Consider the following 25,000-nt stretch of genomic DNA (forward strand, 5'->3'; position numbering starts at 1 on the left):
GAGCTTCTTAGATCAGATGGCAGGAGGACCTGGCGGTGAAGGGCGGGGCTGAGAGGGAAGGGTGGGGGATGAGAAAGAGCTTACTCTCTCTCTCTCTCTCTCTCTCTCTCTCTCTCTCTCTCTCTCTCTCTCTCTCTCTCTCTCTCTCTCCTCACACGCGGGAAGAAAAAGAGAATAGTAATAATCGCACAGGAGGAGCAAGGATATGTGTAAATTTTATACCCGACCTCACAGCAACTTTCATTGGCATGGGGCCACGGAGAACCACACCCTACTCGGCGCAAGCAAGCAAGCATGCAGACCCCCTCCTCCTCCTCCTCCTCCTATCCCGTCCGCCCCGCCCCGCCTCGCTCACACCCTTCACTCGTCCCCGCTGCCCCAAGGTCTTCCCAGCAAGCCACGTACAACTTTAGCTTCCCCTTCGTCATCTGTCTGCACGTTGAGAGAGACGCATTTAAGACGCAGATCGACGCACAACACTCGAGGGTAGTCTCTCGGAACGACTCTCACTGACTTGTTGCCAGATTGAAGGAGGCGGAGGCTGTGTTATGTGAAGTCTGTGCCTCTGTAAAGACACATTTACGAGTTTCGCTTCCCATCCACGTCTGAGACTTTAAAAGAGGAAGTAGCGCCTCTGACGGCCAACGCAGGAACTACTTTAAGGTGAGGAGACCTGGACGGCTCCACCTCACCTTCTTCTCCCTGACCTACATCCTGCACGCGCTCGGCTGCCCTCACACACTGCTGCGTGACTCTCGCCCCGCGATGTTGTCCAAATGACGACACTACTCCCTGGGTACTACACTACTTACTTTCTTGCTACACGTGGAGATCTACCCTACACTTGGCACCTCTACAGTTCAGGCACGTGCGTGTGTCACATCGAAGCAGCCTCTACACAGTGCAACACTAAATGATACATCCTTGGTTATAACATTTACTGATGAGACCCTGGCCAAGCCCCACACTGACGTGACGGAACTGTAAAGGGACTCTAATGTAAGGGAGGGAGGGAGGTGATGCTGGCGGCAGAGACGGCAACACACCGCCAGTGGGGAACAAAGACGCAAGAGCGATGCTTACCTGTGGTTGGAGGACGAGCATGTTGTGGGCGTGGGAGTGGGGCGGCGTGAAGGCTGGATGGGGCACGGCAGGCGTGTCGTCGGGCGTGAGGGGGCTCTCCTGCGTCACGTCCACGCCTGAAACATAGTGGCGCTGGTCAGCACAGCGGAAAACGCGCACGTGCGCACACACACAGACACACACACACACACACACACACACACACACACACACACACACACACACACACACACATGCACATGTGAACATCCGGAAATCTGTGTCACCGAGTAAATGTTCTTGACAAAGGCTACACTTTCAGGACACGTACTTAACATAAACAAACAATGTTGTTGTTGAATTCCAAAAACTTCACTACAGGAAATACACAGCATGACAAAAAGCTCGAGTCCTTCAGAGGAACATGAATGTCGATAAAAAGTTCATGATTCACATCATGCCCATATGAGGAAGCTTATACAACATATATATATATATATATATATATATATATATATATATATATATATATATATATATATATATATATATATATATATATATATATATATATATATATATATATATATATATATATATATATATCAGTTTGGCTTGGTGATGAAGTGCGGTTCGGCATAGACAGGACGCGTCCTGTTCTCGGTAGCGCGTCTGTCTTTTCCGCTTGCTGCTGCCCGCTGGCGGCGGTGGTGGTGGCAGCGCGGCGATGGGATGGGATGAGACCAACGCCCACCCCCGGGGTGAAAGCATGCGACAAGGCTGAGCAGATTAACTGACAGAGGCTGAGTATCGCGCCAAACCTTCGACGTACATGAGGCGCGGAGATCAAGTGCGCACCGAAAAAAATTCTGTCTCGATCGACTACGTTATGCCTGAGTCCACCAACGCAAAGACCGACAGCCACCCCTGCCCCGCGGTGCGATGGTGCTCCAGGCGGCGAGGAGGACTTCCCGGCTGAATGGTGACGGAGGGCAGCGAGAGAGCGAGAACCACTCACCAAGTAGTTCCCAAATGAGATCTTCAATGGCAGTGTCGGAGTGGAGGAGTAAGCCCGAGTGAGGACGCATGGCAGGACGAGGCACACGCACCTTCACAACTGAGGCGCCGTCACTCAGCCTCGACACAGCTGCTGGGGTGACGTTCCGTCTGTGGTATGTTGTGACGTAGCCGTGACGTGCATACTGACGATGGTGACGTCACTCTCGTACATGGCGATAAGGAAGGCATTTCGAGAATCCGAAGAGCACAAGGAGGTGTTCAGGACCCATAAACGCGCCCCATCATGACACACGAGGAGCTACAAACAAACAATTTTCACAGCTGATGAAAGAGACACACATGGGAAGAACAAGCGTCTATGGCGCTATTTTTGATTCGCCTCCAGCCTCGCCCAGCGCTCCGTCACCTGACCGGCGATGAATGGCGGGGCGTGAATGAATGAGTAACTCGTCGCCTCGCGAGAAACCGGTTATCAGCCATGTTATCGCCAGATAGGAGGAACTGACGGGCTAGAAGGTATGAACTTGCCATCTATCTCTGTTATCTCCCTGTTATCGCACTTGGGAGCCCGCAGCAGCATCAACAATACCACAGCTGACTTGCCGAGCCTGAAAGAATTCACACACTTGTCACGCTCTCGTCACGTGCTGCCCAACACTTGCTTCCCTCCCGATGACTTGCTAGAACAGAGGCACTTCTTTCAACAGGTAGTCTGAACGCTTTACAGATCACGCCCAAGCGCAGTAACAAGTGTGCGTCGAGAGAATATATTTGAGTCTCCTTTAGTAAGAAAGTGTCTGGATAAATATGGTGCATGAAAAGTCTCCACACTGCCCCTTATCAGTTGCCTCGTGTCACTTGGCTGCACACCCTCCCGTCAGACGCACTCGACACATTTATAGGGTGATTGTGCGTCTCCCCGATGCTTTCTTAGTAATCTTTTCCCTTTATTCCCTTCTTCCATTTTCCTCTCCCCCTCTCCCTCTTCCTCCTTCACCTCACCGCGGAGTCCAGGCACTGAACAGGTAATGACAGTCCCAGTTTGCCTTACCAAACTCCAATTAACCTACAACGGAAGGCAATCAGGTGTGTGAAGAGGATAGATGAGGTCAATCAACGCTCTCAATCGACCAAGACAAAGACGAACACGACGTTCCCCCCAGTCACCTTACGTTCCAGTCTCGTTCCTTACTACTCTGACCCACTTAATATACTTCACTTTATTTTATTTATTTATTTATTTTTTTTTTTTGTGGAGTAAATCAAACATGGTTGTTCATACCCGTAGAGCTTTGCATTTCGCGATTAAAAACATTTCTAAAGCAAAATATTTTTTGCCTATGTGATTTAAAGTCGAAATCGTCAGTTTTTACTTTTTCTTAGGACTCCGTGCGGCATCTGAAGGTGACGAGAGAGTGCCACCGCCGACAACCCCGACTATGGTGACTTACCCTCGGCGTCCATGGCGAGCCAATGGCTGTAGGGCCCCCAGTGGAAGGCGACGCAGGGAAGCATGTTAGGCGCGGGCCAGGACGCCTCACACAGCGGCGGCGACTCAACACTCGGTACCGTCTTTTGCGCGCTGGATTCTTTCTTTTACAACTGGTAAAAGTTTTTTTCTCTTCTTGGTATCTTTATATCTTTTTTTTTTTTTTTTTTTTTTAACTTCGGAGACTACTTTGTAACCACGATGCTTCTCGCTCGACGGACTTTGAAGGCTGTCTTCACAGAGGCTTGAGGGCTTCCCCTGGGAGGTCCAGGCAGCGGAGGCGGGCGAGTGATACACGTTCACGCACACAATCGTTTTTCAAGAGGAAACCTACACGGGGAACCCAGTAGTGTGGAAAATAGTCTGGAATCGTCTGGTCACACCTGGGTGAGCGTGGCCTCTGGCCCACCTGGACGCTCTCAAACTGATGACGCTTGCCCGAACTAATGATGACAGCAACTGATGGCTGAGGTTCTTTAGAGGGTCAATCTCGATGGTCAGTGACTCGAGGGCGGGACCCATACGTGGGTGGCGTCTCGCACCGCCTATCTACCGCACCAAACGAGTCGGGGAGAAGACTCTGTCTCCGCTGCCGTTGCCTTACTCGAGCACCTCCTCGCCCAACACTCGGGTAGAATTTGAGGCCTGGCGCTGCTCTCCCTCGTATAAAAGGTGACTCGACTCCCGAGGGATCGCGGCGTAGGTTTGCTGGCATTTCGCGGTAGCTTGTTTTAATCTGTTGACGAGATATTAGGGCGGCAGTTTTGTTGCGTGGTGAGGCCGCTATTGTTGCGGGTCGGCGTGCCGCGACGCACCTCGGCCTCAGCTTGACGCGCGTTCCTCAGACTTTCGGACGGGAAAGTCGGCGCCGCGCCTCAAGTAAATAGCACAATATCCCTGATGATCCTGGATGAAGGAGGAGAGAGGCAGAAACGAGAGGACAGCCGCCATAGGGGAAGCTTTGTTGCGTGGCGAGGCCGCATCGTGGCCACCGCCTCCCGTCCAGTACATTCCTATCAAGAGGACGACCGGGCGCCCGCTCTTCCATCAACCGAAGTGAGCGAAAGTAGGCGGGACCGTCCTCCAACCGGTTAGGGCGTGTCGGGACCCTCAGGGAATACCCGCTGAATGAGCCCCGTTACGCGCCGCCGCCGCCTGCTGCCCCCCTAGGCCCTTCCCTTCCCAGTACCGCCTCGGCCGCACCACCGCCACTCACGCCCGACCCTCCGTATTCACGAATCGTCAGGGAAAACGTGAGCAAATATTTCCCAAGCAAGACGCAGAGACACGACGGCAGGCCATCCTCACACAGTGCAAGTCCCCGCGGCGCCGAGCCAAGTCGAGGTAGCGGGGTCGCGGCGTGATCATATCGGCTATTGAGGGTTTATTGTCTATTGTTGTGGGTGTCGCATCCCCGCTGGCTTCGCACAATAACGCCGCTCCATTAAAGTGGCGGGGAAAGGCGACTCCCTCCTCGATTGGTTAAAAATGAGAGTGGATCAGGTGTACTCGGTCCGTCGGGGTTTCCTGCAATCATGTCACGGAGAGGGATGTGCGGGGAGAAGGAACCAGTGGCGGACAGCGGGGCGGGGCGGCACGAGGCAGGACGGGGCAGGACGGGGCGGTACGGGGCATGACGATATGTGAAAATTATGCAAGAGAGAGAGAGAGAGAGAGAGAGAGAGAGAGAGAGAGAGAGAGAGAGAGAGAGAGAGAGAGAGAGAGAGAGAGAGAGAGAGAGAGAGAGAGAGAGAGAACAGCACGAACACGACGCGAAGCAAGCATTCCAAATAATACTTTCTATATTTTCTTATTTTTTAAATACTTAAACACCTGATTGGGTAAACCTTGGTCTCACACACACACACACACACACACACACACACACACACACACACACACACACACACACACACACACACAGACAAAACCGGTTCCAGCACGCCATTCATCTTTTTATATAATAATAGCACCGCTGGAGGGTAATGAACGCTTTGTCTCCTGGTTTTCGCGAATCCAGAGAGAGAGAGAGAGAGAGAGAGAGAGAGAGAGAGAGAGAGAGAGAGAGAGAGAGAGAGAGAGAGAGAGAGAGAGAGAGAGAGAGAGAGAGAGAGAGAGAGAGAGGATGACTAGGGACGAGTTTTGCATGTTCTTTAGGCTATCACGATGGAAGGTGAGAGAGGAAAGGATAGAAATTAGGTGAGATCCGAGTGGTGTGAAACCTTGTGTGTGTGTGTGTGTGTGTGTGTGTGTGTGTGTGTGTGTGTGTGTGTGTGTGTGTGTGTGTGTGTGTTTACCCCCTCTCTTTCCCCCTTGTCTTTTTAATTAATATATTCTTTTCTATTTAATCCTCCTCTTCCTTACGTGTACTTCTTTCCCTTCCCTTACTCTACTGTTCATTATCTTAAAATAATCACGTTCTAATTCTGCTGTAGATGTTCCTTAAATCTTATAGTCACCATGAAAAAAACAAAACAAAACAAAACAAAACAAAGTTATTTTTTATGTATTTAGTGTTAATCTTTTTTTTTTTGGGGGGCGGGGGTTTCCCTTTCTCTTTTCCTCTATTTTTATATTAATTCCTCAACCGCAGATTTTTGGCAACATGCTAACTTTCCACCTCCCCAATTTTCCTCTTTATCAGTAATCTCCCAAAGCCTATTTTCTCCTGTGCATTTTTTCAAGTTGATCGTGTGTCCAAGATTAGTCTTTATTAGCAGAATGCGTGAGATAAATCGAGGGTAACTGAACACCTCACCAAGATAACACTTAGCTCTCTCCTCCCTCGCTTCCCGCCGCCCTTCCTCCTCCTCCTCCTCCTACTCCAGTCGCCCTTATCTCCCTTCCTTGCCTTTCTTACTTTTAAAACATGCAGAGAGAGAGAGAGAGAGAGAGAGAGAGAGAGAGAGAGAGAGAGAGAGAGAGAGAGAGAGAGAGAGAGAGAGAGAGAGAGAGAGAGAGAGAGAGAGAGAGAATGTTCATGCTTAAATATGAAACCCAAAATGATAGAGTGTTGCTTTTAACGCCTCACAATTATTTTAAACTTTCTCTACCTTAAAGCTCCGACACACACACGCACGCACATACACACACACACACACACACACACACACACACACACACACACACACACACACACACACACACACACGAATTAAATTCTGTATAGTGCAATAGCGTAAAAATTAAGAAAAGGAAGGATAAGGAGGTCGGTACATTGATTAAGAGATCTTCTACGAGAGAGAGAGAGAGAGAGAGAGAGAGAGAGAGAGAGAGAGAGAGAGAGAGAGAGAGAGAGAGAGAGAGAGAGAGAGAGAGACCTGTGATTAGCCCAAGGCGTGGCCAGTCACCACCACGCTTCTCTGATTTATGTTACAACGAGGTTCCAATAATATTTTCTTCCTCCTGTTCCCTCGCCCCTGTTCCTCCTTCCTTCCCCTGACCCGACGCGCACACGAGAGCTTAGGTTGCAAGTGCAAGGTTTCCAGGTCGCACGGAGGTGGCCAGTGTGCCGGAGGAGAGGAGACGAAGTGAAATATTGATTCAGTTTCTGTCTATTTGTCTGTCTGTCTCTCCCTCTAGATGCTGTTTAATGTGTGTGTGTGTGTGTGTGTGTGTGTGTGTGTGAGAGAGAGAGAGAGAGAGAGAGAGAGAGAGAGAGAGAGAGAGAGAGAGAGAGAGAGAGAGAGAGAGAGAGAGAGAGAGAGAGAGAGAGAGAGAGAGAGAGAGAGAGAGGGTGTCGCCTGAGAATTTGAACGCCATCCCAGTAACGATCTCACATGAGAGCATCACCTGGACAGACAGGTAAGATGTGCGAATACCTGCCTCATGCCTTCACCTTAGCTTACACACACACACACACACACACACACACACACACACACACACACACACACACACACTTCATACCAGAGAGGTTGGCAGGGAACTGAGGTAGAGGAGGAGGCAGCCCGTATTGTCCCGAGTGACAAGGAGTTACTCTATGCAGGTAAAAAGAGGCTGGCGTGCCCCAGGAGTTCGCGGTCACTGCACGGGGCCTCGACAGCACCACGTGAGGAGCTGCACCGCGCCTTGGATGTCGCTGACTGGCTGCTGGCGGGCGAGGTGACGGCGGGGGAGGGTGATGAGTGAGTCAACTTCGTGACGGACGGCCCCTCCCAGCCCCGCCCCGCCCCGCCCCGTCCCGCCCACACACCCCGATGGAGCGACGCCTCGTAAATCCATCCGAGGTGTTCGCTGCTTCGAGATCCCCATCGTGGACTCTTGCTGGCGGGACGCGCATCACTCACCAACGATCAATTCTTGTGGGTTCCCGGGGCAGCTTTGGGCCCTCGGGGTGCTCCACCTCGCTGTCTCCACTTCCGGGGAAAAAAGGGCTATGGAGATTGAGATAAGGCTCGTCTTTTCATTGCCAACTCTGCGGGGTGGCAGCATCGGGCATCGCTTCTCTTACTAACAACAAAACTGCGCAGAAATGGACGCAGTGCGCCTGCGCGGCGACGAACACTGCCCACCTCCGAGGACACACCTTTCTAGCCTCCGCCGCAGGAAGCATCTCTCCTTCCCACGATCCCAAATCTCGACGGGAAAGCTTGAGGGAGGACTTTAGTGCCTGATGTGCTCCCTGGCGCGGGACTCACTCCGCCTCGGGGGCCACCGCTCTAACAGGACTCTCGGCAAGTTATTCCCGACTCTCAGCGTTCAATAAGGACGAGATTAAGCCAGCGTTCGCTTCACACTTCACTGCTCCCGGCCGGTTCAAGAGCTAACAGGCAAAAAGACTCGTGTTCAAGCACTGCTTCAGGCGGCAAAGCTTCCTTCGTTGACTGCTGTTGCACTTCCTTCGTGGCGTAGCGTTGCCCTCCCTCCCTGCCTCCCCCCAGGTCCCCAGCTGACGGGCACTTTACTCCTTCAGTGGTGCATCGCGGAGGATAAACGTCTGGTCTTATAAGGAGTCAGACGCACCTGCACCACAAACTCGCCACAGAATCTTCCGAATATCCGTTAATCCTGCATTGTCAGACAAAACCTGCTGGACTAGTTTTACATAAGTAATTCTACAGTTCTTCCTTAATCTCTCAAAACCAAGATGCTCCACTCATCCGCAGGGCGCCGTCACGACCCTCACACACACACACACACACACACACACACACACACACACACACACACACACACCCGCGCGCGCGCACCTGTAACATATGGCTCAAACAAACGTATCAGAAATTCTTATTTATGCATCTCAACAAGGTTTAGGCATATCTGAGGTGCTTGTAATCTTGCCTTGAACAGGCAACCACCTGCAATCGTATTGTGAGGCAGGTACTACACCTCTCCGCGTCTTCCCTCCCCTTCCCCTCAGCAAGATACTCTTAACATCCTCTCAGCCTCTCTCCCACGACCAGTGGATTGTCTCTCCCTCCTCACAGGTTTTTACTCCCACAGCTAATGGAGTCAACACCCTCGAACTGATAAAAGCTTCCCAGACGCAACAGTACATAGTGTTACAGTAAGTACTAGACTCAGTGGCGGCGAATGTGGGACAACGCTCACCAACTTACAGAAAGTTTGTCAATATTGTGACGCCAACACGACCTAACAGTATTGCGACGCTAAGAGACAATTTCCTTTTTTATTTTGCCACTTGCTTTGGCTTCATCCCAATTTGAACCTGACTTGATCTTAACGTTCCTGCTTCCTGCTGCCCCTCGGCGTCTCAGAACTAGAGCAATGAACAAGTTCTTTCGTCCTTCATAAATATACACTTCAACCCCTTTACTTCCGTCTTGTTACGGTGACGCCAACACAGATTCTCCTGCCATGAGCGTCCCCGCACCCCTTCTCCCCCTTACTGGACCCGCTCTTCCAGTGCCAATGCAACGCTTCAGTAGCTCAAGGAGCTGCAGAAATTAGCATCTCGAGGCTCATCTCCCTGGTCAGGTAATACAACTAACTGCAATAACTGTTCATGGGATGGAGAACTTGGTCTTTACGATCTGCTTCACTAATGTGCAGTTCATAAAGTGTCCAATTATCACCAGGAAAATGATGAGAAACGAAAGCCTCTGGCAGCCTGGCTGGGCGGGGGAGGTCCAGGAAGTAACTGCCTCTGGCACGTCGAGGTTAAAGTGTCTCAGGGATGCATGTGTGCTCGTGGGGAGATAAACACTTCAAGGAGTTAAAGTTAACTGATCGAGGACGACGGCGCTCATGATAGAAGAGGGGAAAGAAAGAGTGGCACGGCCTGCCCGGGTCTGCTTACCTTCAACAAGAAGCATGGAGGAGCGGAGCAGGCAGCACATTGGCGGGCACGAACTGCCTGTTGGGAAGTTGCATTTACACGAGTGGCGAGAATGTACACTTAATCCCGAGTCGCCGAGCAAAGTCGAGGTGACTCAAATCTCTAAGAGACTGCGAGGTCAGAGTCACTGTCGATGGAGAGCATCCGTAGGTTTCCTTAAAGGGGCTCTTGGTGTCCTGGGTCACACACACTGACCAGAGGTGAACACATGAGAGGCACTGGTGGTGAAGGCCGAGTATCCCGCTAACTGTCACTATTATTGCACTGTCGCACTAAGGAAGGAGAGAGCGGACGTGTTCCACTTCTCTCGGCTTCAGGTTCCACACTGAGTAATCAGGCGTCGTGCACACGTGCCTCCAAGCGACACACGGTGCTATATGTGACGTCACAGGTAGACCTAAGTGGGCCAGGCGGGGGCGGCAGTGGGAGGAAGCCGATGGCAGCAGACCCTCGGCCGGGCGCCGCCAGGCTGACTAGACGGAGTGGCAGAGGCGGAGTGTAGTGCTGCGGGCCCGGGCGGGGACGGAGTGAGGCGTTGGTCCGCGAGGCTGCCACCACGGGCGCGCCGGCAAAAACTGGCCGGCCAACAATGTGGAAATATCACTTTCGCGCGGGTGTGTGTGTGTTTGTGTGTGTGTGTGGAGGGCGGCGGCAGTGCTCCGGGCCACACGTGTGCTCGCCACGAGGGTACCGTTCTAACTAACGGCTCATTTCACGCGGAATGGAGCGCCTACCACGCTGTCCCCCGCCCGCTCACTTTTGCTATCATTCACAAGTGTGCAAGTGGCGACGCATGCGCAGAAGGCGACGGGTCAGCGGGTCATGGGGTGGGGCTCTCCAGGCTCCACCCCTTGCGCGGGGCGTGGCCGCCTACCACGAGCAGCCAATCCCCTTACGTTCCAGGTTCACGTTCCGCCAATGGAATCATTCTTAGTTTACAAACTTACACAAGACAAAAATAATCTATTTCCCAACAAAACTCTTCATAAATTGTGGCAGTGGCGATTGGCGAGGCTCCTCCCTCCCCTGGTCCCCCGCCACCCAGGGGACGGCGGCCAGCGGACAGAGGCGGCGGGACACGCAAGGATCCCGGAACCCAGGCGCTCCGCAGAGTCTCAGTTCCTGGCTGTACTTCCTGCAGCCGCCGCCGCTACACAAAGCAGCGCACCTGCACGTAAAGGTTAGCCTGGCCACGTGCTCTCCGCAGACCACATACATTGTTAATCTTGAAAAGGCCGAGGAAGTGATTTTGATTCCGAGTAACACCGAAACAGAGTAACCGTTCTAGCCGCGCGCTGCACTCCAGCACCAAACGTCCTGTGGTGACCTCATTTCCTCTCCCGCTGCCACGGAAGGCACTGTACGTTTAGGCTCGTGGTTAGGGTTGCCTTTATCTACCTCAGCTTCTGTTGTAGAGGACGGAAACGCCCTGCACAGATGTTTCTCCGTGTTTGCTGGCTGTGGCGACTTGTGGCCAGCCACAGCGCCCCGCCAGACAGAGCAGCCGCAGCAGTGGCAGCAGGGCGCGGCTCGGCGCTCCGCTCTCCACGCACAAGTTTGCCAGCTAATCTCTGTGTCTTTGGGTTGCTTGCCTTCCTTGCTTTGTTGCTTACTTGAACCACCACTGTGCCGCCTCCCGTCCCTCGCCAGGCAGCAGCGCGGCTGTCTCGCTTCACTGTTATAATTACTCACCCAGCACGATACACTTCTTCCTCTCTCTTCCTGTCTCACTCCTTGTCACCCTGACTTACTCTAAAGTACAAATTAATTCCCTTAGAATTTTCCCATGAGGATGAAAACATTAAATGGTGTTGATGAATATGAAAATGTAAGAACAGTAAAGAAGATGACTGAGGATCGGATCTTGTGGTGGGGAGGAAATGATAGTGTCAGTGGTGTTGTGGTGTTGATGAGGGAGGGTACGCAGGCGATGATGTGAGGGTGTAGCGCAGCAACAAGTGTACACCTCGCCTGAGAAAGCAGTCAGTTTTGTGACTTTAAAGCCCTGCCTGGGTGGCGGGCCGCCCGGCCTCACCCGCCGCCTGCAGCCTGACACACGCCCGGGTCAAGGCTGAGCGGGACTGACAATGGGCGTTTGGCCGAAAAGTATTCCAGGCACGCGTGAATTTTACACCACGGCGACAAAGAATCTCTTTCTACGTCTGAAGGCTGCGGGAAAAGAACATGTGAAGAGGGAGAGGGAGAGGTTAGAAAAAGAAACTGTTTGGTAATCTTTGTTGGCTTCTGGTTAACCTCGCGGGGCGGGAGGCGGCTCTCGTGACCTTGCTCGAATAAAGAAGACAAAATCCTTGTTCCACAATGTTTCTTAACCGTGGAATGCGGCCACGAGCTGTTCAAATTCTGCCAGTGAGGCTGAGGTGTGCCTGCGCCTGCCGGGTGGCGCAGGGAGCACCCGGCCGTTATATTCCGATGAGACGATTGCTGCGTGCCAAACCTGCGACGTGAGGCATCTGTAACCAGCCAGGGCTCAATGTCTTCTATTTATGCAACAATAAATTCTTTGGTTGATGATGAAACGATACAATATAGTTAGTGGACGTCATTGTATTGTAGTTTTGGTTAGTAACAAAATGTTCACTACATCATGAGCCGCGGCGTCCTCCTCGGCCTCGCTGCACGTCCGTCACGAGACTCTTGGTCACACTCGAACTGAGCCCTTCGCCGGGGTCCGCCCCGGGGAGCCTCCATTGAAGGTCTCTTTGCCCAAGGATAACAGCGTCGCCTCGCCAGCATTGTCAGGCCGAGTCACAATGCGTCGGCGGACATGACAACGCGCCAGCAAGCACTTCCCCCTCCCCCTAAGTCCTTTTTTTTTTTTTTTTTTTTTTCAACCTTCAACGTTGTGGAGGGACCCGGAGGCGGTGGTCACGTAGCAGGACGGCCGCTGTCCAGGCGCTGCACAACACTCTCAGTGTTCCTGCAGCAGCGAGGTGACCGGCGGTGAGTCATTAGGGATTCATGGTCACGGAGGCATGAGAACATACGTATGAAGGGAAGCAAGGCGACAGTGAAGGCATCCCATTAGGCCTGTCCTAGCACCACAACAACACAACAACAACAACCGCAACAACAACAACAAGCGTAGCATCGTTTACCTCCCTTGCTGGAAAACCCGTTTCCAGATGACGCATTTTCAGGCTTGCTTTAGTGTGGCGCTAACTGTTTCCCCCGGCGCGACCCTCACGCAGGGAGCGCCCCCCTCCCTCACGTAGCAACCAACGATGACGCAAAACGCTCGCAAGAAACAAACAAACGAGATGCACAAGAAACACGGTGGCAAAATACACGGAATCTCTCGCTCGATCGGACACCTCGGACACGGGCACCACCGGGACGTGGGCGTGAGAGGAAACACATGGGGGAGAAGTAGGGAACCGTAGCCAGTGACCTCAGCGTGGCGTACACACAGTGTCCCTTCCGACCAACAGAGGACGTTGGTGATGCTTTGGGGCACCCAACACTTATTCTGTGTGTGTGTGTGTGTGTGTGTGTGTGTGTGTGTGTGTGTGTGTGTGTGTGTGTGTGTGTGTGTGTGTGTGTGTGTGTTGTGAATGAAGAACGCCTCAGGGCCTCGTGTAGTTAGTGGTGGTGGTGGTGGCGGGGCATGACGCAGCTGGTGGCAGCCTTCGCTCACCAGCTCCCACGCCCCTCGAGGTGCCCAGCTGACGCCCGATCACTGCGGGCCGACCACCACCTGTTGGCTCAGGGGCGGAGGCGAGGTTTTTGCCGACACAGGATTCTACTTTCATTTCCCGCTACCACCACCACTACCATCACTATGGCTAACAGGCGGGACTCTCTTCGACGGAGCGAAGGAAGGAGGGAAGGCATGCTGAAGAAGGAGGTAAATGATGGAATGGACGGTGGAAAGGAAATAATATGGATGATGGATGTCATTTGAACGAAAGATTGAGAGAGGCAGGGTAGGAAAACAAAGAATGAGAGAAGGAAGTAAAAGATGAAAGGAGGGAAGAAAAAACGAAGGAGAGAAGGAAAAAAGGAAGACCAGTTGAGTGTAAGTAACGAGAGGAGACTTGTGTTAAGTAATGTTTTGTTGTAACTCGCTGCTGTAATACTTGTACTGATGACAATAGCGTTTATTATTATTATTATTTATTATTATTATTATTATTATTATTATTATTATTATTATTTGTCTTATTATTATCTTTATTGTTATATATGTGTAATGGAAGTTAACGCTTTTAAATCTCTCTCTCTCTCTCTCTCTCTCTCTCTCTCTCTCTCTCTCTCTCTCTCTCTCTCTCTCTCTCTCTGTGGCGAGGAAGCAGAAAATTATTGCCGGATGCACTTAAATGGATCACGGACAGTGCGTTATTCACTGATGATGATGATGATGATGATGATGATGATGATGATGATGATGATGATGATGGTGGTGGTGGTGGTCATGAAGGAAAAAAAGAAAAAGAAAAAGAGGAAAATAATAAAATGTAAATGAAGAACACATGTACTTTTTATATCTAGGAAAAGTTACATTCTATTTTTTTCCTATTTTCTTTCGAAGCAGCAAGTCATCTCATGTTTATTTATTTTCCTATTTCCTTTCCTAAACACACTGGAGAAAGATGAAGAGAGAGAAAAAAAGATAAAGAATGTAAAAAGAGGCATAATCCATTTTATTTTATTTATTTATTTATTTATTTATTTTTATTTTTTTTGTGTGTGTGTGTGTGTGTGTCCGCACTGCTTCAAAATACTCGTACATAAAAAAGTTATAAAATTATACCTTTGTTTTATTTTCATCCTGTCTTAACACCTTTAGTTGAGTTTTTCCATCCCTCCCTCCCTCCCTCCCTCCTGCTCTCTCTCTCTCTCTCTCTCTCTCTCTCTCTCTCTCTCTCTCTCAATCCCTCCCTCCATTCATGTTAGCGACTCAGGTGAGGGGAGGTTGCAAGGAGGGAAGGCAACAGGCTCGTGGGCGGGACGGAGAAAGTAGGGCATAGTATTGGACGAGGAGGAGGAGGAGGAGGAGGAGGAGGAGGAGGATCACTTCTCTGAGGAATAAGACATCACTAAGTATCTGTCGAAATAGGAGGACAAAAAACGTACGCCACGTGTCCATCTGACGAAGAGAGAGAGAGAGAGAGAGAGAGAGAGAGAGAGAGAGAGAGAGAGAGAGAGAGAGAGAGAGAGAGAGAGAGAGAGAGAGAGAGAGAGCATGACGAAATAAGCCGAAGAGTAAATGAAAGAAGGAGGAATAAAAAGAAAAGTGAGACCAGAGAGACGTACGTAGATGAAATCACGACGATCGAAAAGCTACACTCACACAGACACACAGTACTCAGGCAACGGTGGTGGCGGTGGTGGTAGTGGTAGTGGTAGAGGTGGATGTGAGGTAAGCTGGGGAAGGGATGTGGTGTGAAAGTGTGAAGCGAGTTACGAAGGAGGGGGAGGAGGAGGAGGAGGAGGAGAAAGGGGAGGGGATGTGGCGGTGAGAGATACCGAAAAATATACGAAAGGAATGTATGAAGTTGGAGAAAGGATCACCAGCAAAACATCGCAATAAACCAAAAGGAAGGCGAGCTCGTGTAGAAAAATGGAATGAGTGACGAGTGGAGAGGCGAGGCGGCGAGAGACGGTGAGATGGTGTGGCAGGTAAGTCGAGTGTGAAGACTGTGGGTGTGGTAGAAGTAGCTGCAGCGGGAGCCAGGAGGATTAGTAGGGAGTAGGAAGGCAGGGAAAGGTAGAAAGGAGCGTGAGTGCATGAGTGAGAGGAGTTTAGTGAAGGTTATTATGTTACGGAGGTGAAACAAGGCACAAGAAGTGATAAGGATCGTGTTGTTGTCCTCTCCTCCTCCTCCTCCTCCTCCTCCTTCACCACAAGTACCGGTTCACCGTGCCTCCTTCTATGACGCAACGCCACACCCTCTCCCTGATCACTTTCCCTGGCGACGCGTGCCTTCTCCCCCCAGACACGCCCGCCCCGCCCACCCCTCACACGCTCCCTCACGAGTCATACCTCTCTCTCTCTCTCTCTCTCTCTCTCTCTCTCTCTCTCTCTCTCTCTCTCTGCCACATTCATCATCTGCCTGCCGGAGGTGTAGTGGCCCGAGGACGCTGCGGTAAAGAATGCAAGGCGGAGCGGTGCAGACTCGACCAGCTGCGGGCAAGGTGGCTGCGAGGCTGACAAGCACAACCAACCACCACCACCACCACCACCTCCACTACCACGACTCCACCTGCCCGCGCCCCACCGCCGCGCCCACGGCCACTCGGTCATTACAGCCACGCACGGCACCAGCAAGGAGCAAACAGAAGGGGGAAGGCAGGGGCAGTAAAGAACGGTAAAGGAGTTGAGACAAAGGAAAGAGGTGGTGGTGTGTGTGGTACCTGGCGCATCCTACAGCTCGTAAGTTTGGTGTATTTACATAGGTGCCCATCAAGCCTTCCCTTCCCCTGCCACTTCTGCCTTCTCCTTCCTCGTCTCTCTGTCTCTCCGGGTGTAAACTCTCGCTTATTGAATAAATCACACAAAACGGGAGTCGAGTGGTAGATTGCTTTATTGAACGCACAGTGATCGGCGTATTCTGCTCTCTTTCTCTCTCTTTCTCTCTTTCTCTCTCTCTCTCTCTCTCTCTCTCTCTCTCTCTGTCTGTGAGTAAGAATGATCAAGCATTTTTCTTATCAGTTCCACATCAGTTCTGCCCAAATATGTTAGTTATAAAATCAGCAACATAAATACCAGCTGTTCCCACGCTCAGCCTCACGCTATTAACATACAAATTCGGTCCTGGCCACGTGTTTTGAGTCCGCGGTCGAGTCTACAGTAAGTTTCCCTGCTCTGGCCTGACTCACACCACCACCACCACTACCACCACCACCACCGCCACCACACCTGGCTATCAGAAGGTGCACTACCCACACACTTCCCAATCTGTTGAAGTGATGCATGCAACTATCACTCCTCACTCCCTCCTCTTCCTCCTCCTCTTCTTCTTCCTCCTCGAACGGAATCTGTCTCTCTCGCTCTCTCGTCCTCTCCTCTCATTACCTCACATTATTCCTCCTCCACTCTCACTCTCACTCTCACTCTCTCCCCCCACATTGCACAGTCCTTATCCACTTCCACCTTCATTGCCCAACATCTTCCTCCACTTCTTACTCATCAATACAAAAAAGGAAGGGAAAAAATTAAAAATCCTTACTCCTCCTCCTCCTCTCCTCTATCTGACATCCCTTTACCTTGTGTGTGTGTGTGTGTGTGTGTGTGTGTGTGTGTGTGTGTGTGTGTGTGTGTGTGTGTGTGTGTGTGTGTGTGTGTGTGTGTACGTGTGTGAGTGGATTGAATATATTGCTCCCTAGACGCATTACAGGGATGGAGAGAGAGAGAGAGAGAGAGAGAGAGAGAGAGAGAGAGAGAGAGAGAGAGAGAGAGAGAGAGAGAGAGAGAGAGAGAGAGAGAGAGAGAGAACGACCGGACGGACTAAAGCGAAAGGTACCGAAGCATCAAGGTACTTCCATCTCACCCACAACTACTTCGCTACACGCCCCGCCATCACCAGAAACACTACCGCTGCTCTTACTGCCCAGAGAGAGAGAGAGAGAGAGAATGAGAGAGAGAGGTGGAGCCATATAAGCTGTGAGGACGGTGGTGAGTGAGAGCGAAAGTGGGTGGAGGCCGAAAAAGCAGGGAACCAACCAGTTTTTGGTGTGTTTTGACAATCCACAACAAAGCAAGTCTTCTCCTCCTCCTCTTCCACTCCACTACACTACACCTGCTCTCTCTCTCTCTCTATCTCTCGTGTGTTTGCTTGTGTGTGTGTGTGTGTGTGTGTGTCTGTGTATGCTGCTACCTCCACCACACACACACACACACACACACACACACACACACACACACACACGGGGGCTCTATTAAACTGCTTTTACACCTGAGATACCTAAGATTACTTCTACTTCCTTTCCACATTGGGTTCAACTCCAGTTCCTCTCTTCCTTCTCCTCCTCCTCCTCCTCCCCCTCGTAGATTCTCTCCCTCGAGCGCTACCAAGAATAAAGCTGATAGGTAGATGGGTCTTTAAACTTACTTCCTCACACTGCTCTCTCTCTCTCTCTCTCTCTCTCTCTCTCTCTCTCTCTCTCTCTCTCTCTCTCTCTCTCTTAGGCATCTTTTTTCCCCCTTTCTCAACCTCCTCTTCCGCCATCCACTTCTTCATTTTGCATGTGGAAGAAGAGGAGGAGGAGGAGGAGGAGGAGGAGGAGGAGGAGGAGGAGGAGGAGGAGGAAGAGGAAGAGTGGATGCTGTATGGTAGTGGAGTGGTGGAAAGATGAAACACTAGGATGTAGATGCAGTATAAATGTAGATGAGCGGATGGTGTTAAAGAGAGAGAGAGAGAGAGAGAGAGAGAGAGAGAGAGAGAGAGAGAGAGAGAGAGAGAGAGAGAGAGAGAGAGAGAGAGAGAGAGAGAGAGAGAGAAGGGGGGAGGAGGTGGGTAACCAGTTAGTTGTGTGCAGCAAAGTGGAGTTGAAGTGACAGTGGAACAGTGAGCGATGGAAACCAGTGGAGGGGAGACATGAATATTAAAAGGGACAATGGCGGCGGCGGTGGTGGAGGGTAAACGCAAAAAACAGAGGGAGGGAGGGAAGGGGAAGAGTATTGATGAGGTGGGGGTGGTGGGGGTGATGCGAGGGGGGATGCTGGCAAAAGGGATACACCTGTCTACCTGCTTTAACTAGGTCACCTGAGGAAACACGGAGAGAGAGAGAGAGAGAGAGAGAGAGAGAGAGAGAGAGAGAGAGAGAGAGAGAGAGAGAGAGAGAGAGAGAGAGAGAGAGAGAGAGAGAGAGAGAGAGAGAGAGAGAGAGAGGGTGAAAAGGGAGATGTGGTAATGTAATGGAGTGGATGAGGATTGCTGAGGTGGTAATGGTGGTTGAGAGAGAGAGAGAGAGAGAGAGAGAGAGAGAGAGAGAGAGAGAGAGAGAGAGAGAGAGAGAGAGAGAGAGAGAGAGAGAGAGAGAGAGAGAGAGAGAGAGAGAATGGCAGTGAGTGGTGCGTTTTAACGACTAAAATATAATAACTGATCCAGAAATGAAGATAATGGGGGAGAGAGAGAGAGAGAGAGAGAGAGAGAGAGAGAGAGAGAGAGAGAGAGAGAGAGAGAGAGAGAGAGAGAGAGAAAGTGAAAACTGGAAAGCAGGAAATAGGGACAAAAAAAAAAAAATGTAAATCTATAAAAAAAAGAAAAAAACAATGAAAAACACTAACAGTGACACACAGACACGCCACAGACTCACCAAACACCACCAGGAGCAGCATCAACACCACCACCACGCCACCACACCGCCGCACCGCCACCACCACCACACCTCCACCTGCTTACTGCCACGAGTTTGCCACACTACCACCACCACCAACACGAGTCTATCCTCTTTGAACAGTAACGTTTGCGCTCTCTCTCTCTCTCTCTCTCTCTCTCTCTCTCTCTCTCTCTCTCTCTCTCTCTCTCTCTCTCTCTCTGCCGCATCTGACTATACCTACCTAGCTAACACACACACACACACACACACCTTTTCCCTACCTTTCCCCCCTTTCCTTCCCTTCCCATTTCCACTCCCCCTCTCTCTCTCTCTCTCTCTCTCTCTCTCTCTCTCTCTCTCTCTCTCTCTCCCTCTGGCAATGCGCGGCGTCGGCGTCGATAGCGAAGGGAAATTAAAAGAAGGACCGAACGGGGAAACATGAAGGGAGCGTTATCTTGCCTCCTTCTTCCCTCGTGTCTCCCGCGTCAAGGAAAATCGACCTTCCCTCTCCCTCTCCCTCACCCCCTCTCTCTCTCTCTCTCTCTCTCTCTCTCTCTCTCTCTCTCTCTAGGGATGGTACAGGTGGTTGTGGTGGTGGTGACGGTGTATGATGATGATCGGGTGGTGTATGATGATGATGATGATGATGATGATGATGATGATACTACTCCTACTACTTCTGCTACTATTACTATTACCACTAGATGATGATGATGATACCTTTCCTCTTACTACTACTGCTACTACTCGTAATAAGTGTATTGTGTTCATTTGGTTGTGGTGATGGTGGTGGTAGTAGTAGTAGTAGTAGTAGTAGTAGTAGTAGTAGTAGTAGTAGTAGTAGTAGTAGTAGTAGTTGTTGTTGTTGTTGTTGTTATTGTTAGTGAAATAGCAAATGCAAATAATGGTGGTCTACAAACGGTTTTACATGTTCTCCAAAATATATATCATTATTACCATTATCATTTGCTATGGTTAGTATTACTGGGGTGGTGCTCTGGTAGTGAAAACTGTGGGAGTAGTACCAACATCCGACAGTAGTAGTAGTAGTAGCAGTAGTAGTATGAACAGCAATAGTAGTGAAATTATTATTATTATTATTATTGTTATTATTATTATTATTATTTATCATCATCGCTGCTATCAATATGGCAACTACTCGTATTTCTTACATCATCATCACCATTGCCTCCCCACCATCACGTAGCGGCAAGCAGTCCCGTCGTGAGCAGTTCTTTGGATGAGATACCACCACCATCACCAGCACCACCACCAATACCACCACCACCATCACCAATAACACTTCCACCACCACCACCATCACCACCACCATCAACAACAACAATAATAGACAGCAAAAACTATTGAAACTGAGCGGCATTCCGTCAGTTTACGAACAACAATGCGTCAATGAAACGAGGAGGAGGAGGAGGAGGAGGAGGAGGAGGAGGAGGGATGGTACTAAGACATCATCATCTTTCATCACGGCCAAGAGAGAGAGAGAGAGAGAGAGAGAGAGAGAGAGAGAGAGAGAGAGAGAGAGAGAGAGAGAGAGAGAGAGAGAGAGAGAGAGAGAGAGAGAGAGTCTGTCGCTGAGAGCCGACCCTCGTGTCTATCTCTGCTCATATCTTTATCCATTTCCTCTCTTCCCCTCTTCGCTTTTTTCCCCTCACCTTCTTAGCCCAGGTCCAGCCCCCTCTCCCCTCCCTCCTCCCCACCCCATCCCCGTGAGGATAAATGTTCCCTTACTGTGTGTGTGTGTGTGTGTGTGTGTGTGTGTGTGTGTGTGTGTGTGTGTGTTGACTTTTATTCTTATTATTCAACGTGGGATGTAAGAAAGTGCTGACTGAAGAGGAGGAGGAGGAGGAGGAGGAGGAGGAGATAGATAATACATCTACAGCAACAGATATCATACAGTAAAAAAAGAAGAGGAAGATACCAAGAATAAGGGGGAGGAGAAGGAAGAGGAAGAGCGGAGTGGCATGGGAGGGACCTCCGTTACCCTGTAGGAGGAGGAGGAGGGGAAAAAAGAAAAGGCTACAAAAAAAAAACAATGCTAATAAAAGCAACAGTAACCCTTTGCAATAATTCGCTCGCGTGCACCAAGCATCTTGCCGTGAAGCCATAACACAGCTGAGGGAGTGACGTGCTTGTGTGTGTTTGTGTGTATGTGTGTGTTCGCGCCACCCAAGCAGTCCATGACGTCACCGAGCAGTGGTGGCATCGATACCCCGCCAGGAGAACCAACCACACCGCATCGCTTCCCCTCTTCTGCTGCTCTTCCTCTCACGCCCGCTACTCTCCTCACACACTCGCCTCCACTTTCATCCGTCCTGCCGCCCATTTCTCCCGCCCCGCAACGTTCCCCGGGGACGTCATCTGTGGCAGGACAAGCCTCGGGCGCCGCGTGCAGGCTGGCCGGTGCGGTGGCCACCCTGCGAGGTGACGTCACTCTCCATGGGGGAAATATTGACGTTTCACTGACGTCACTGATGACGTCACGGGCGGCACGAACACTCGTATCGACTAAGGAGTGAGACTTAAAGTGGGACGTGTCTGGCCCGGCGAAAACCTTAAAGTTGATTCGCGGTTCGGACTTGACGGGTGCCTCCTCCTCCTCCTCCTACTATTCCTCCGTCTTCGCCTCCCCCGCCGCCTCCAACTCATCCTCCTGCTCTCCTTATTCTTCTTCCTCCTCTTCTCCTTCACCAAAACACTGAAGCTTTGATGAAGCCAAGACGGGGAAAACACGACCGATGCCTCCCATTATTCACGGCTGGCCTCCAAAGATCACGCAGGGAGGCTGTTTGTCCGGGGCGGGGCGGGGCGGGGCGGTAAGGGTAAGGTACTTGTTGCTGTCTTCACGAACCGTTGCTGCTGCTGCTGCTGCTACTGCTCACACGTGCACCTCCCACCCATGAACATCATCATCATCATCTCTCTCTCTCTCTCTCTCTCTCTCTCTCTAGCATCCAGTTACCTATCCTACATCCTCCTTCTCACACATGTCCTCTCTCCCTCCCCGGCCTATTTGTCCTGAAGTAGCTCAAAATATCCGAAGACGAGGGAGGAGGAGGAGGAGGAGGAGGAGGAGGAGGAGGAGGAGGAGGAGGAGGAGGGCTAAGATTCCCTAACAAGTTACATATTCAATGAGACAGACGTTCGTGTTGTAACAGAGCTCAAACACACACACACACACACACACACACACACACACACACACACACACACACACACACACACACACACACACACACAAACCTCGAAGTAGTGTATATATACAACACAGAACACATGTAAGCATAAAAAAGAACAGCAGTGTGTCCACAACACATTCCCCTCGCATCCTGAGGTGCCGCGGAGCTCAGGAGCACATGGGATGTATTTCTTTTCCACTTCATTAACATACTCTTTGCGTACACAATTTTTTTCCTATCACCAGTTTCTATCTTCATATTTTGAATGTGTGTGTGTGTGTGTGTGTGTGTGTGTGTGTGTGTGTGTGTGTGTGTGTGTGTGTGTGTGTGTGTGTGTGTGTGTGTGTGTGTGTGTACGTTCGTGCTTTCACGTCTCAATATCTCGTAAAGCGTACACATACACATACACACCACCACCACCTCCTCCTCCTCCTCCTCCTCATATTTCTTCTTCTTTTCTCGTTCCCTTCCTCCTCCTCCTCCTCCCTGTAGCGTTTTCACGGAGACGAGCACTGCATCCCTCAGTGGCGCCCCAAAAGAGTCTCCCGGGGAAGGGGCTGCCGCGGCGGGAGTAGCAACAGCACTACAACAACAGCGGCAGCAGCAGCAGCACGCGGCCAAACACGCACCTAAGGCAGCCTCACCTTTAACAGGGACATAGTTGCCACGTAGGACTCACCGCTTGCCTCCACTCCCTCACGCACCGAGATCCTTTGCAGGCGGAAAGTGGTCAGCTCGGCGGCGCCCCAGCGGAAAGTACGAGTTTGCAAAGTTACGCGGCAAAGGAGATAGTCTTATTTTCCTCCCCGAAGACAGGATCTGTCTGTTTCGACTTCCCTAACACAATAAGAGCCAGCTTTTCCTCCCTCACTCTCGCCTTGCTCCTCTACTTTTCCCGCTCTTTTGCTCTTCTGCATAGCGTTTTAGTGTCTTGTTAGCCTGTTTGTTACATCCCTTCTGAACACGAGGGTCTATGGCAACGAACATCACCACAACTACGACCACCTCACTTCTAAAGTCGCTCACTGTACTGCACATTATAATGAAAAACTTTACTCTTACGGTCTTACCTTCCTCTCAGGCATCCTAGCTCAGCTGAGAATAGATATTTCTTCTCCAGTAAGCGACGCACTCCCTGCAAGCTGACTAAGCCTCCGAGGTGCTGTCAAACCTCTCCCGCGGTCTGCACTCCCTCTCCCTCCTGTCTCGCGTTCGTCAGGCACATGGCAGGGCACTCTGCGCGTCAACAAGCACTCGGACACTATTGACAGAGCTGTCCAAAACACGCACAGATATGTGCTGGGACCAATAATCATGCGGGGTGAGCGTCAGTGCAGGTGATGTACAAATTCACGGTTCACTGGTCACGGGGCTCACTTGTTTACTGTGTGAATATCGCAGCGTACGCGAGCGACACATTGACACGTGGCGTGGTGAGGAGGGTGACTGGTAGTCAGAGTTGCAGGGTAGGCTGGTGGACCACGGGGACGACAGGGAGTACGGGACGAGGGACTTAGGATCGGGGAGAGTCGGGCAGGGGAGCTACGGGCACAAGGTCGCAGCATCGCGGGTCGCTGCTGACAACCTGATGGGTCTCTGCCGCGCGCCACGTGATACCTGCTCGGAGGCGCCCTGTTGGAGGCTGTCACCGGCACTCGGACACGCTACAACCACCACCACCATCACCACCGAGAGGAGTGTCACAGGACCACAGGGACAGCCGTACTCACCTAGATTGTAGCCGAAGTCAGCTGGTGCCTCTGGAGAGTCAGGAGAGGATTTGATAGGTGCCAGCGCCGACACGGGCGGCGAGGGTGTGCTTGAGGTCACAGGCAGGGTTGAGTATGTCACGTGACTTGAGGTCAAGTGTGGGAGGGCCAAGTCACCCTGTCCGGCGGCGGTGACCCCCGTGTAGGTGAGCTGATCCAGGTCAAGGTAGGTCTCGTACCACAGGTCCCTCATCTAGAGGACTAGAGAGGTAACGATATAGGCGAGGTATTCTGGTGTATATTCTCCAACACTCGCTCTGGCCACGACGGACACACACTACAACCGAAGCCGACCGTCTTCACAACAAGATAACTGCTCTAAAGGGTCTGCGAGCAAGTTATAAATGTGTGACGTCAGCGTGGCGTCATAGCTGACGTCATGACAACCAACCACTGGCGCGCGCCTGTGGCTAGCGCGCTCTTATTGGCTGGTGCACGATGACGGCGCGGTGTACGTCACTATTGATTCCATACGTCACTTGCGGATAGCAACGCACGCATGCTGTGCAAGAGCCAAGGAATGCTGGAAGCAAGTGTAAGATAATGCACAGGAACCACGAGATGTGCAGCAGCGAGGGAGCGATGAGAGGCACGGCAAAAGCTAGTATGTGTCTCGAGTGCGAGACAGGAAGACGATGTGAGCCTGTGAGTCACCAAGAGTGGCCTTGGCAGCTGGAGCGGGGGGAAATTTGAAATGGGTATGCTCTATCTGACCTTCCGGCGGTGGCAGCACCCCCGTCCCTCCCTCACAACTCCCCCTCCACCCTCACCAGCAGCGAAAACCTTACCGCGCCCCCGCGCTCCCCATCGCCACCTCCCCTCACTTCCTCAGATGATCGCCAATGAAATCAGCGCAGCGTCCTGGCGAGTGGGCGAGCAG

The 25,000-nt window shown here is 51.3% G+C and overlaps 1 protein-coding gene across 5 annotated transcripts in view; it reads right to left on the reverse strand.

Moving 5' to 3' along the window:
• Positions 1 to 24,441, reverse strand: part of LOC135103863 (probable nuclear hormone receptor HR38) — a 35,630-nt gene extending 11,189 nt beyond the window's left edge. Inside the window, exons 1-2 of one of the 5 annotated variants that reach the window (XM_064010755.1) lie at positions 24,082 to 24,441; positions 1,084 to 1,199 (exon numbers count right to left, since the gene is read on the reverse strand). In XM_064010755.1, the coding sequence (XP_063866825.1) occupies positions 1,084 to 1,199; positions 24,082 to 24,313 (348 nt within the window). In that variant the 5' untranslated portion in view covers positions 24,314 to 24,441. Of the gene's footprint in view, positions 1 to 1,083; positions 1,200 to 7,480; positions 7,682 to 9,833; positions 10,806 to 23,421; positions 23,998 to 24,081 lie in introns of those variants that run through there. The other 4 variants (XM_064010759.1, XM_064010757.1, XM_064010758.1 and 1 more) reach the window with 4 other exon arrangements.
• Between the last annotated feature and the right edge of the window lie 559 nt (positions 24,442 to 25,000).

The sequence above is a fragment of the Scylla paramamosain genome, chromosome 9, assembly GCF_035594125.1.
Source record: "Scylla paramamosain isolate STU-SP2022 chromosome 9, ASM3559412v1, whole genome shotgun sequence".
Classification (NCBI taxonomy): domain Eukaryota; kingdom Metazoa; phylum Arthropoda; class Malacostraca; order Decapoda; family Portunidae; genus Scylla; species Scylla paramamosain.